This window comes from Labeo rohita, chromosome 2 (genome assembly GCF_022985175.1).
Source record: "Labeo rohita strain BAU-BD-2019 chromosome 2, IGBB_LRoh.1.0, whole genome shotgun sequence".
Lineage (NCBI taxonomy): Eukaryota > Metazoa > Chordata > Actinopteri > Cypriniformes > Cyprinidae > Labeo > Labeo rohita.
The window spans coordinates 38,420,317-38,433,854 of NC_066870.1; the positions used below are offsets into that span (position 1 = coordinate 38,420,317).

The window sequence follows — 13,538 nt, forward strand, 5'->3', positions numbered from 1 at the left end:
ATGAAGGCCAGCGGGTTGTCGGCGTGTGCGTGGACCGAGGCTGATCGAGGGGGATTGTGGGTAAGCGGCAGCCCTGACCTCACGCGACCCCTCGTCAGCCCGGTCTAGGCTCGTTAAGAGCGAGCGCCGTGCAGCCAGAACACAAAGCTGGGCTTCGTAAACGCAGCGTTTCTGGCTGACGGTCGCTGGACGCGGCCGGTGCGTTTGTCCCAACTCACACAGGTGCTCATCGCAGAACGCCAAAATGAAGGTGGAATGACTTTTTTGGGTGGTTTGCATGTTTGTCTGTTCAATGCAAACCAAACATACCATTACAATTTATGAATTCAGGTCTAATTTATTTTCTTGTCTCGTCTCAGCTGTGGTTTGGCGAAAGTGGGCGTTGCATTAGAGCGCATTATGGAAATCGCCTCAGCTTATTTGTGTTTAAATTACTATGCTAATTAATACTAAAGAGCTAATTTACATGCCATTACTTTTCATAAGTCATTCCAATCGCTGCACGAGGATGACACTGTGGCTGCTTCTCGAATTGTAATTTTCTCTGTAAAGGGGAAAGCGCTTTACCAGTTAACAATGCATTAAACAAGGGTTGAAAGGAAACTCATTAAATGCAGATCTGAGGTCTTTAAATTGACAAAAAGTGCAAAAAAGCCACTATTTGTTACTGTGTTGTTTAAGCACCAGCTGCAGTAGAAAGGGTGTGAGGACAAGGTTGCAGTGTTATTATCATAAAACATACAAAATTACTAAAATGTACTCTCTACATAATAATAATAATACTTATAAACTAACAGAAACACAAAGCAAAAATAAACTAAAGTCAAACTGAAAACAGAATTTCAAATAAAAAACTATTCGGTTTTAGTAGTTTAAGCATTTCAACTTATATATATATATATGTGTAAAAATCTCTTTATTACTAGCATAAAACCAAATAATAAATAAATAAATAAAGCCTATAACAAAATTACAAAAACTAAAATTTAAATAAAAAAGGAAAAATATAAAAATTTAAAACCAATTCTCTAATATAAACCTGATTGAGAAATAAATAAATAAAACTGACAAAAATCTACTACAAAATTACTAATGTAAAATTAAAATAAAAGCAAAAAACTGATTTTAAAAAAGGGGGAAAAAAGATTTTAAAAAATCATAAATTACAAAAATTGCTAACTAAAATTAAAATAAAAATGAAAACTATGAAAAAAACCTACTCTCTCTTTATTATAAAACCAACTAAAATATAAATAAATAAAATTGTCAAAAACCTACAACAAAAATGACAAAAACTAACTAAAATTAAAATAAAAAAAAGGAAAAATATAGACATTACACAATTCTCTAATATAAAACCGGCTAAGAAATAAATAAAATTGACAAAAACCTACAAAAAGTTACTAAAACTGAAATTAAAAAGCAAAAAATATAAAAATAAAATCCAAAATTAAAAGCAAAATGAAAACAAAATATAAAACATTTGTTTTTCAGTTAAAATAACTGAACTAAAACTAAAAAAAATAAATTAATTAAATGTACAGACTTTTTTTATAAAAAGAAAAAACAAATAAAACTGACAAAAACATACAAACAATTACTTAAATTACAATAAATATGAAAAATATTTTAAAAACTACTCTCTTTATTACTAATATAAGACCTAATAAATAAATTAATTAATAAAACTGTCAAAAACATACAACAAAATTTCTATAACTTAAATTAAAATAAAAACCAAAAATATATTTAAAAAAATTAAAAACAAAATTAAAACATCTGTTTAGTTGAAATACTCAAACTACTGAAAAAACTGAAAATAACTAAACTAATTAAATATAAGAAAAAATAAGGGGGAAAAATTTAAAAAGAAAAAAAAAACATTCATAAATAAAAAAAATAACAAAAACCTACAACAAAATTACAAAAACTAACTAAAATTAAAATAAAATTGGAAAAATGTAAAAATTAAACAAAAATCTCTAATATAAACTTGAGACTAAGAAATAAATAAAAAAAGCAGAAAATGTAAAAATGAAATCAAAAATAAAAAGCAAAAAGAATATAAAAAATAGCAAAAAAATCATGAATATAAATATAACCTATATACTGTAATAACACTGCAAGGTGGTCACGTTTGTCAGATCATGGGGCGTGTGTATTTCTGCGATTCAGCACCGCGTGTGTGTTAGCGTTGGGCGTTTATGCTTCTCCCAGGGGGCCCCTGGCTGCGTTGTTTCATATCATCTTCATGTTGAACTTGCGCGTTCCTCCGGATCCGCCGGTGGTGGTGGGTCCTTCAGTCTTCCTGAACGAGTACTCCACCGTGAAGTTGTTCTTGCGCTGTCCGCGCCCGCGGCTCCACACGAACAGCAGCAGGAAGCAGAAGAGCACCACGCCCAGGAAGGTGATGCAGCCCATGGCCGTGGACACGAGGATGGTGGTTAAATCCAGCGTGAACTTGAGGAAAACGCGCGTGCTGTTGAGCCCGGTGTCGTTGAAGTCCACCGCGTACAACGAGCGGTTGACGAAGAGCGCCGAATCCACCGGCTGCCCTTTGACGGTCAGCGTGGCGAAGTAGGTGTCGTTGCCGCCCGCGTTGCTGGCGATGCAGATGTACGTGCCGCTGTCCGTGACCTGCGCGTAACGGATCTCCAGCGTCCCGCCGGGGAGAACCGTAATCCTGCCGTTGCTTTTGGAAGTGATCCTTCTCCTCTGCGGCGAAATCCAGATGATGGCCGGAGTCGGTTCTCCTTCGGCGCGGCACAGGAACGACACCGGCTGGCCTTCGTGCGCCGTCACCTGCTGCAGCTTCCGGTTGCGGATCTTCGGCTTCTGGCAGGTGAAGTAGTCGAACAATGCCGAATCGGTGAACATGCTCAACAGGTAACCCTGAACCTCCGGCGGTCCGGCGCACACCGGCATCTTCCCGTCGAAGTTTAAGGTGCGTCTGCGCTGCAGGATCCACAGCAGACGGCAGTCGCAGGACAGCGGGTTCCCGTCCACCCGGAGCGTCTCCAGACTGTTGACCGAGTGGAAGGAGCTCTCCTCCAGCGTCACCAGATCGTTGTTGGACAAATTCAGGACTCGGATTTGACGCAAACCTCCAAGAGCGTGAGGCTCCACGGTGAGCAGGTTGGTGCTGACCATGTGTAGCTCCTTCAGTCTGCAAAACATCGACAGAATCACTATTGTCAGTGCAATTAATGTGGTGAAGCACAGCACAGGGACAGACCAAGTTTATAAACACATAATATGTTGACTAAGGACTGAAAGGTGGAAGAACCAATTGCCTTTTTCACAGAGCCATTGCTTTTGTTTTTCTGTACAGATGCACAAAATACTGTTTTTAGCATCAGTTGCATGCATTTGACTAGCCTGACATATAATTGTTAAAAGTGAAAATAACTAAACTATAACTAAAAAAAATGAAAAATTAAAAACGCATACTTAAAAAATTTAAATCTGAGGAAAAAAAATAAAAAATAAAATTATTTAAAAAAATATTATAAAAGGTCTTTAAATATAATATTTAAATTCAACATGTATAAATATTATAATAGTAATAAAACCAATATAAAAACAGAATATAAAACTTCTTGTTCAGCTGAAACGCTTAAACTACTAAAACTGACAATAAACTAAATAAATTAAATATACAGATTTAAAAAAGGAAAATAAAATAAAAATAAATAAATAAATAAAACACTAACTGAAATTAAAATAAAAATGGAAACATATAAACAACTACTCTATTACTAATATAAAACCAACTAGTAAACAAATTAATAAAACTGACAAAAACCTACAACAAAATTTATATTACTAAAATTGAAATAAAAGCAGAAAATATAAAAATTAAATCAAAAATAAAAAGCAAATAGATTAGATTAGTATTAAGTATTTAGATTAAATACTTCAACTACTAAAACTTTAAAAAAATAATTTAAATATACAGATTTAAAAAAGGAAAAAATAGATACACATTCAGAAATAAATAAATAAAACTGACAAAAACCTAAAAAAAAATTACTAACTAAAATTAAAATAAAAATGAAACTACTCTCTCTTTATTACTATATAAAACCAACTAGTAAATAAATAAACTGACAAAAATTCAACATATAAATATTATAATAGTAATAAAACCAATATAAAAAAAAAAACCCTGACAAAAACTATAAGCCTGACATATAACTGTTAAAACTGAAAATGACTGAAAATAACTAAACTTTAAAATTTAAAGACGCATACTGAAAAGAATTAAAATCAGAGAAAAAAATAAATAAAACAAATATAAAACTATTTTATTCAATTTTTCAGTTCAATATTTATAAATATTATAATACTAATAAAACAATATAAAAAACCCTGACAAAAACTATAAAATTAAATGAAAAATAAAAATCAATATATATAATAATTATATATATTATTGAAAAAAAAAAACTAAACAGACATTTAAAATAATATAAAATAAAATAAATATAAAAATAAAACTAAAAATTTAAAAAAAAATTAAAAACAAGAAAATCAGTAATATTACAAAATTAAACTTAAAATAAAATGAAAAATACTGTGTGTGTGTGTGTGTGTGTGTAATAAAAAATAAATATTTTTAATTAATTAATTAATTAATTAATTAAAAAAATCTTAAGTTAAAAATTAAATACAAAAACAGTAAAACTGACAAAAACAGAGCAACCTTTTCTTACCTGCATTTTTCCTCTTGGTTTCCTAATCTAGTTGCCTAATAAACCCGGCATTGTATATTAGAAGTATTGTTGGCTTTTTGATTATTTGCTTGTTTTTCTTTTGTAAGTCACTTTGGATACAAGCATCTGCTAAATGCCTAAATGTAAATACAGTTTGTTAGCATAACATCTTAAGAAACCTTATTTATTGTGAATCTGACACATTGAAGTTATGTAATCTTTGCAAACTCATTTCCCATTTAAGCAGATGAAGCTTGAATACTTGCATGATTCACAACTAATTTACAGCTCAACCCATTAGATTCACACATTCACATGACATGCAAGTAAACACATAAACTACATGTAAACCGACCTGATGAGGTCTCGAAAGGCCCAGGACTCGAGCGTGGAGATGGGGTTGTAGGAGAGGTTCAGGGCCGTCAGGTAGGCCAGGTTCCTGAAGGAGGCCGAGGGGACGGAGCTGATGTTGGTGTTGGTGATGAAGAGCCAGGACAGATTGAGGCCCTGGAAGCTCAGCGGCGAGATGTACTCCAGGTACGGCCAGCTGTCGATCTCCAGGCCTCTCAGCGCAGACAGTTTGCGGAAGTTCTGGTCCTCGAGGGCGGAGATGCTGAGGTGTCGCAGTCGCAAGGTGACGAGGTTACGCAGGTAAGACAGAGTCTGGCCGGATATGGACGTCAGGTTGCACCTCTCGATGGTCAAATCTTCCAGACCGATCAATCCTGAGAAAGCCTTGTGAGAGATGTAGACCAGGTCATTGTCACCCACCTGGAAAATAAGGACAGTATCGTTATTATAACGGCATTTAATGCTATTTATATACATAGATTTTTATTGCATCATGTTTTGCAATGTCTATATTTGTTGTTGCTCTATACTGTAAAAATAGAGCATGAGCTGGTAATAAAAATATCACGAGCTGGTGTGAGTATATATTAACAAAAAATATATATTTATCTAAAATGTGTAATAATGTAGAATTGCACTGTAAAATAAAAAAATAAATACTAAAAAAATAAATATTTACGTCCTCAATTCTTCATGTTAATTCTTTTATTTTTTACATTTTACATTAAAATTTAATTATTAGCATTTCAGAGATACTATTATAGTTTTTATTACTATTTTGAATTAGTGTTTATTTGTATATTTTCTGTTTTCAGTTTAATTTCAGTTAAAGTTTTACTAATTTAATTTTGTGTTTTTGTCATTTTTAGTAGTTTCTGATTTATTTATTTATTTATTTATTTATTTATTTATTTATTCTTATATGGTTTTTATTCATTTTTATTTCAGCTCAGGGTTATTACAGTTAACTAAAATTAAAAACATTAAAAAAAAAACTTTTTTTTTTGTTACTTCAATAAATGCGAAATATAATGAAGTACAAAATTCAATCAATCAATTAAATCTATTTTAATTGAGATAGTTGCCAAAAGAACATTTCTCATGTTTAGAATGTACTAAAATAACTAAAACGGAAATTATATATATATATATATATATATATATATATATATATATAAAATAGACAAAAAATTTAAATAAAAACAAAAAATATAAACTAATTTTAATTTGTGTTTTTGTCATTTTTAGTAGTTTCCGATTTATCCAATTTATTTGTTTATTTATTCTTATATGGTTTTTATTCATTTTTATTTCAGCTCAGGGTTATTATAATTATGAACTAAAATTAAAACCAAAATAATAATAAATGAATAAATAAATATTTAAAAAAACAGTTGCCAAAACAATATTTCTCATTTTAACAATGTGTATATATATAGACAAAAAACTAATAAAAATGACAAAAGCACAAAACAAACCTTAGAGAACTTAAATAGATAAGTTCAGAAAATAAATAAATCAGAAAATATAAATTAATTTTATTTTGTGTTTTTGTCATTTTTAGTAGTTTCTGTTTTTATATATTTTTATTTCAGCTCAGGGTTATTATTTAGTTAACTAAAATTAAAACAAAAATTAATAAATAAAACATTTTTTTTTTGTTATTTGAAATAAAATAAATAAGTGAAATATAATAAACCATAAAAAACTTAAACCTATTTTAATTCAAACAGTTGCCAAGAGAACATTTCTCATTTTAACAATTAAAATAATATAAAAACAATTACAAAACAAACAACAACAAAAAAAAAAAACGACAAATAAAAAGAATAATAAAAATGACAAAAGAACGAAAAAAACCCTTCAAAAACTTTAAGAAAAATTTAAATAAAAACAAACAAAAAAAAAAAAAGAAAAATGACTACTTTCAGAAATAACACTTTCAATTTTAGTTTTAGTTAATTTAGTACACAAGTTATAACTATATGAAAATAGAAAATGAAAAATCTTTCCCTGGAAAATAGCTGAAATAAAAATAAATGGAAAATAGTTTTTTAAGCTTTATTTTATTTCAGTTAAATACTGAAAATGAATGAGCATGCTTTTAGTTTTTGGGGAACACTGTCCTAGAAAGAAGAAAAGTTGTCTTCCAAGTGACTTAAAGGGACTGACCTCCAAGTTTTTGAGACTGCGCAGATCCTGGAAGGTGTAGTCGAGCAGGATGACGATCTTGTTCTCACTCAGGTCCAGCGTGGTGAGGTTGGCCAGTCGTGCGAAGGCTCCCATGGGCACGAGCTTCAGCTGGTTTCCTCTGAGTCTCAGCGTCCGCAGGGCCTGCAGGCTGGCGAAGGCGTTGGGCTCCAGCGTGCTGATGAGGTTCTCGCTCAGATCCAGTTCCTCCAGACGCGGGTACGGAGCCAGATCTCCCGGAGCCACCCAGCGCAAGCGGTTCCGGCTGAGGTCCAGCAGCCTGGTCTCTGTCGGGATGCCCTCCGGTACGCCGGACAGGCGCTTTCGCTGGCAGGACACGGAGCGGAGCTGCGCCGCGCAGTCACAGCGAGGAGGGCAGCCCGCGCACCGCACGGCCGTCAGGGCCAGAACCAGTCCCAGCCACCCCAGCCGGCCCAGGCCCCATAATGAAGCCATGAGCCTCCCTCCACTTCACTCTACACACCTGACAACCACAGAGAGAGAGAGAGAGATTACTATATATCATATGCACAAATACATCTTTACATAGGTGCAATTTCTAATATACATGATATTGACCTCAAAACTAAGGTTTGAAATTATCGAAATTTTTGACGCCTTTTTGAATTTTTTGATGTCTCTTCTGCCCACCAAGGCTGCACTGATTTAACAATGTGCTAATTATGCTAAAACATGTTAGCAACATGTTAACCATGTTAAAACATACTAACAACATGCCAATTATGTTAAAACATGTTAGCAACATGCTAATCATGATAGAAACATGTTAACAATGTGCTAATCATGTTAAAACATGCTAACAATATTGTTAGCAATATTCTAATCATGTTAGCAACATGCTAATCATGTTTAGAAACATGCTAGCAACATGTTAACATGTCAATCAAAAACATGCCAACATTCTAATGATGTTAGAAAGATGTTAGCAACATGTTAATCATATTAGCTACATGCTAACAACATGCTAAAACATGTTATAAACATGCTAAGATGCTAACAATATGTTAATCATGCTAACAACATGCCAATCATGGTAAAACATGCTAGGAATAATGAAATCATGCTAATAAATGCTAATATGCCACTCATGATAGAAATGTGCTAACGTGCTAATCATGTTAAAACATGCTAACAACATTTTAATGATGTTAGAAAGATGCTACCAACATGCTAATAACATTGTAAAAAAGCTAGCAACATGGCAATCATGCTTAAAACATGCTAACATTCTAATCATGTTAGAAACATGTTAATCATGCCAATCATGCTAAAAACATGTTAATAGCATGGTAAAATACGTTAACAATGTTTTAGTCATATTAGAAATATGCTACCAACATGCTAATCATGCTAACAACATGCTAATCATGTTAAAAATGTAAAAAAAAAAACATGCAAAACATGCTAACAGGTGCTTATCATGATAAAAAGTGTTAACAATATGCTAATCATGATAAAAACATGTTAGCAACATGCTAACATGATGTTAAAAATATGCTACCAACATGATAATCATGCTAACAACATGCTAAAAACAAGCTAGACACAGGCTTAATCATGCTTAAAACATGTTAACATGCTAATCGTGATAAAAACATGCTAACAATGTGCCAATCATGTTAAAACATGCCAGCAACATTCAAATCATGTTAGAAACATGCTAAAACATGCTAAAAAGATGCTAATCATGATAGAAAAATGCTAACAATATGCTAATCATGTTAAAACATGCTAACAACAATTTAATCGTGTTAGAAAGATGCTACCAACATGCTAATAAGATGCTAATCATGATAGAAAAATGCTAACAATATGGTAATCATGCTAAAAACATGTTTTAGTCACATGCTAATCATGCTAAAACACACTAACAACATTCTAATCATGTTAGAAAGATGCTATCAACATTCCAATCATGTTAACAACATCCTAACAACACGCTAATTATGTTAAAAACGTGCTAGCAACATGCTAATCATGTAAAAAACACATTAACAACATGCCAACATTATGTTAATAATGCTAACAACATGTAACACACTAGCAACATGTTTGTTCACAAAGTTTTGTTCATAAAATTTACTCCTCTAGTTGCATAGTACTGTCTAATGCAATGACATTCAGACATTTTTAAAAAGTAGGCCTGAAGTGTCTGAATTATTTCCAGTGATGGTAACCTAAAAACACAGAAACGTTGTTAGCCTCATGTTGTGTTCTGCATATGACATGCTAATTTCTCGGCTCGCTGCACTCGTTCGCTAATCTGATCACGTAATCGCAGCAGGCCGGAGGATGTGCCTGGAAAACCGTCCCTGAAATGCTCGTAAAAACTCTGAGCGTCCGTGAGGCCGAGCGCCGGCCGAATGTAAGTGGATGATTATGCATAACCTCTATTACATAAAAGGGGTTAATATCTGGCGTGCCAGCAGTTTTTCATCTCCACGTAAGAGAAGAACCGACGCCACTGACTGGAAAAGCCAACAGCGCATACTAATACAGTGTTTATCATCCTCACATGTTCTGATAATAGGACAGACTGCTGATGAATTGCACTCGGCTAGTTATATAACACCAATGCCGGGCTGAAAAACGCCACAAGAAGTAAGTGAAGACTCCGCGCCGCTTATCGCCACATCAGACCGATCTCCATCACAACAGAACAGGAGACATGACACATCATGTAGGTGGTGAATTAACTGCAACGACTGAGTCACAGACTAGTATTAACTGAGTCACTCAGAATCCAATACAACACATAAACAACACAGTCTGCAACATATTTCTTGAGTGTGTATTTTCTAGGTCACACAGTGTCTGAGTTTCAGCATTTCACTCACAGGCCTTAAAATCATTTTACCATTTACTTTCTGCTCTTATTCACGATGATTCACTCATATGTTTGTTTTCATAGTTCATCTCTAAAATAACCTTCCTTTTCAGCTGAAATCATCAAAACCTTTTAGTTTTCAAAAATAAGACTCTACTAGCAATTCTAGAATAAAAAGACCTTTTTTCATGATTGCATCTACAGTGCAAAAAATAATAATAATGATAATTTTTGTCTTGTTTTCCAATACAGAAAATTCCTAAAATTTTTACTTGAGCAAAATGATTTTAAGTATTATATCTGATATCTTATTTACCAAAAACTGATCATAACTAAGTGAGTTTATACTTAAAAAAAGGGGGAAAAAAACATCAATGGGGTCAGAAAAATAAACTCACTTTACATAAAAATTGACAGCAAAATGACATTAAATATTTCAAAAAATGTATCAAAATTTGAGTCACAAAAAAGTGAGTTCATGCTTAAAATATATATATATATATATATATATATATAAGAAATAAATATATATATCAATGGGGTTCGAAAAATAAGCTTAATTTGAACATTTTTTCCCTCGTTTTAATCATGAACTTATTTAATCTGTGTATATTTTTTAACTAAGCAAGCCTTAATATTTTAATTTATTTTGCTTCTTAATTAAATGATTATTTGTAATGAAAAACAAGACAAAACAATTTATAAAATCAAGTCTCATCCTATTTCTTTTTCTTGTTGAAAATCATGTTGCATATTAAAAATGTCACTGTTTTATATAAGTAAAATGGATTTTGTTGCGCAGTTATTATAGTTAACTAAAACCATAGAAAAACATTTGTTATATGAAATAAATGTTAATTTAAAAATAAAATATAATAAAAAAGTTTTATTTCAGTTAGTTTTTTTTCAACATTTATCATTTTAATTGTATAATTTTATGAAATAAAAATGAATGGGGGCCCCACACACATCTGCATTAACTACTTAAATTGACAAAAACAAACAACTATAATTAAAATCAAAACAGAAAATGTTGAAATAAAACTTGTAAAAAATATTATTATTTATTCAAAATATTAATAAAAACTATAACAGTATCTCAAAAATGCAAAAAAAAAAATGCTTTTCTTATTTAGATTTTTAGTCTTGTTTCCAGTCAAAATATATAAAAACAACAAAATAAATCTAGACAAGTAAAATTATTATTTATAAATTATAAATTTAGTGAGTTTTTGCTTAGAACAAGCTAAATAATCTGCCAATGGGGTAAGCAAAATAATCTTATTTCAAGCAGAAAACAAGATTATTTAGTTTACCCCGTTGGCAAATTATTTTGCTTGTTTCAAAACTTAATTTTGACTTTATTTGTCCTTCTTGATTTTTTGAATTTTTAGATATTTTGGCTCGAAACAAGACAAAAAATCTAGGTAAGAAAAGTATTTTTTTGCAGTGTGACACTGTTATGTTGTCATGTTGACTTGATGCACAGCTCAGTAATTATCGTTGGTTTATTTAACCCGTTACTCCTAAAGCACTTGTATTAATACTCTAGTGAAGTGATTGATTTTGCTGTAAGTGAGATAAATTCCAGACTGAACAAGGTAAATATATCGTCTGGCTGTAACGGGCAGATTTAATCAGGTTATTTGGTATCAGCAGGAGTGGGTGCTAATAAATTACACGGCTGCTGTTTGTTTTTCTGTTTTTTCCTGCACTGGCGAGCAGTTAAAGGTTGAGTCACCGGGCGTCGAGCCACTGCGCTTGGATATCGGAGTGAGGATTTCAGCCAAGAGCGTCTCATCTTCACGCCGGCCAAAGTCAAACAGTGTGTGGGTCTGGAAGGAGCACAGCAGGTCTTTGAATCGCATTAAACCTCCATCTGATGCACTTGTAGAGGTTACAGGGCGGAGCAGGATATTCCTGTGATGACATAATAGATGTATGCTAACAAAATCATAAATCAAACAATAAAAAAGAAAAAGAAAAACAGTATTTTGAGTGATTGGCTGTTTGGAATGAAATACCGTCTTAGAACTTACAGAATACTACAGAGTATATAGTGTAAAATGTACACTAAAAATGAATTGAGAAAACTCAAAAATGGGACTTTTTATGCAAATACTGTTGTATGAACTTAATTCAAATCTGTGCTTTCAGTGAACATAATACTAATATTTCTTTTTTACTCATGGATCCAAGTTCAATAAATTTGCCTTTGCATCTTTACACAGCTGAGTTACGGCTGCTCTACAGGTGCATCTCAATAAATTAGAATGCTGTGGAAAAGTTAATTTATTTCAGTAATTCTACTCAAATTGTGAACCTCATGTATTAAATAAATTCAATGCACACAGACCGAAGTAGTTTAAGTCTTTGGTTCTTTTAATTGTGATGATTTTGCCTCACATTTAACAAAACCCACCAAATCTCAACAAATTAGAATATGGTGACATGCCAATCAGCTGATCAACTCAAAACACCTGCAAAGGTTTCCTGAGCCTTCAAAATGGTCTCTCAGTTTGGTTCACTAGGCTACACAATCATGGTGAAGACTGCTGATCTGACAGTTGTCCAGAAGACAATCATCGACACCCTTCACAAGGAGGGTAAGACACAAACATTCATTACCAAAGAAGCTGGCTGTTCACAGAGTGCTGCATCCAAGCATGTTAACAGAAAGTTGAGTGGAAGAAAAAGATGCACAACCAACCAAGAGAACCGCAGCCTTGAGAGGCTTGTCGAGCAAAATTGATTCAAGAATTTGGGGGAATTTCATAAGGAATGGACTGAGGCTGGGGTCAAGGCATCAAGAGTCACCGCACACAGACGAGTCAAGGAATTTGGCTACAGTTGTCGTATCCCTCGTGTTAAGCCACTCCTGAATCACAGACAATGTCAGAGGCATCTTACCTGGGCTAAGGTGAAGAAGAAATGGACTGTTGCCCAGTGGTCCAAAGTCCTCTTTTCAGATGAGAACAAGTTTTGTATTTCATTTGGAAACCAAGGTCCTAGAGTCTGGAGGAAGGGTAGAGAAGCTCATAGCCCAAGTTGCTTGAAGTCCAGTGTTAAGTTTCCACAGTCTGTGATGATTTGTGGTACAATGTCATCTGCTGGTGTTGGTCCACTGTGTTTTTTGAAAACCAAAGTCACTGCACCCGTTTACCAAGACATTTTAGAGCACTTCATGCTTCCTTCTGCTGACCAGCTTTTTAAAGATGCTGATTTCATTTTCCAGCAGGATTTGGCACCTGCCCACACTGCCAAAAGCACCAAAAGTTGGTTAAATGACCATGGTGTTGGTGTGCTTGACTGGCCAGTAAACTCACCAGACCTGAACCCCATAGAGAATCTATAGGGTATCATCAAGAGGAAAATGAGAAACAAGAGACCAAAAAATGCAGATGAGCTGAAGGCCAATGTCAAAGAAACCTTGG

General features: G+C 33.1%; 1 protein-coding gene across 1 annotated transcript in view; it reads right to left on the reverse strand.

The window, feature by feature from the left end:
* Positions 1 to 1,751: 1,751 nt before the first annotated feature.
* LOC127154104 (leucine-rich repeat and immunoglobulin-like domain-containing nogo receptor-interacting protein 3) overlaps positions 1,752 to 13,538 on the reverse strand; it is a 61,486-nt gene continuing 49,699 nt past the window's right edge. Inside the window, exons 2-4 of the mRNA XM_051095511.1 lie at positions 7,239 to 7,740; positions 5,071 to 5,486; positions 1,752 to 3,166 (exon numbers count right to left, since the gene is read on the reverse strand). Of these exons, the coding sequence (XP_050951468.1) occupies positions 2,239 to 3,166; positions 5,071 to 5,486; positions 7,239 to 7,712 (1,818 nt within the window). The 5' untranslated portion in view covers positions 7,713 to 7,740 and the 3' untranslated portion in view covers positions 1,752 to 2,238. The remainder of the gene's footprint in view (positions 3,167 to 5,070; positions 5,487 to 7,238; positions 7,741 to 13,538) is intronic.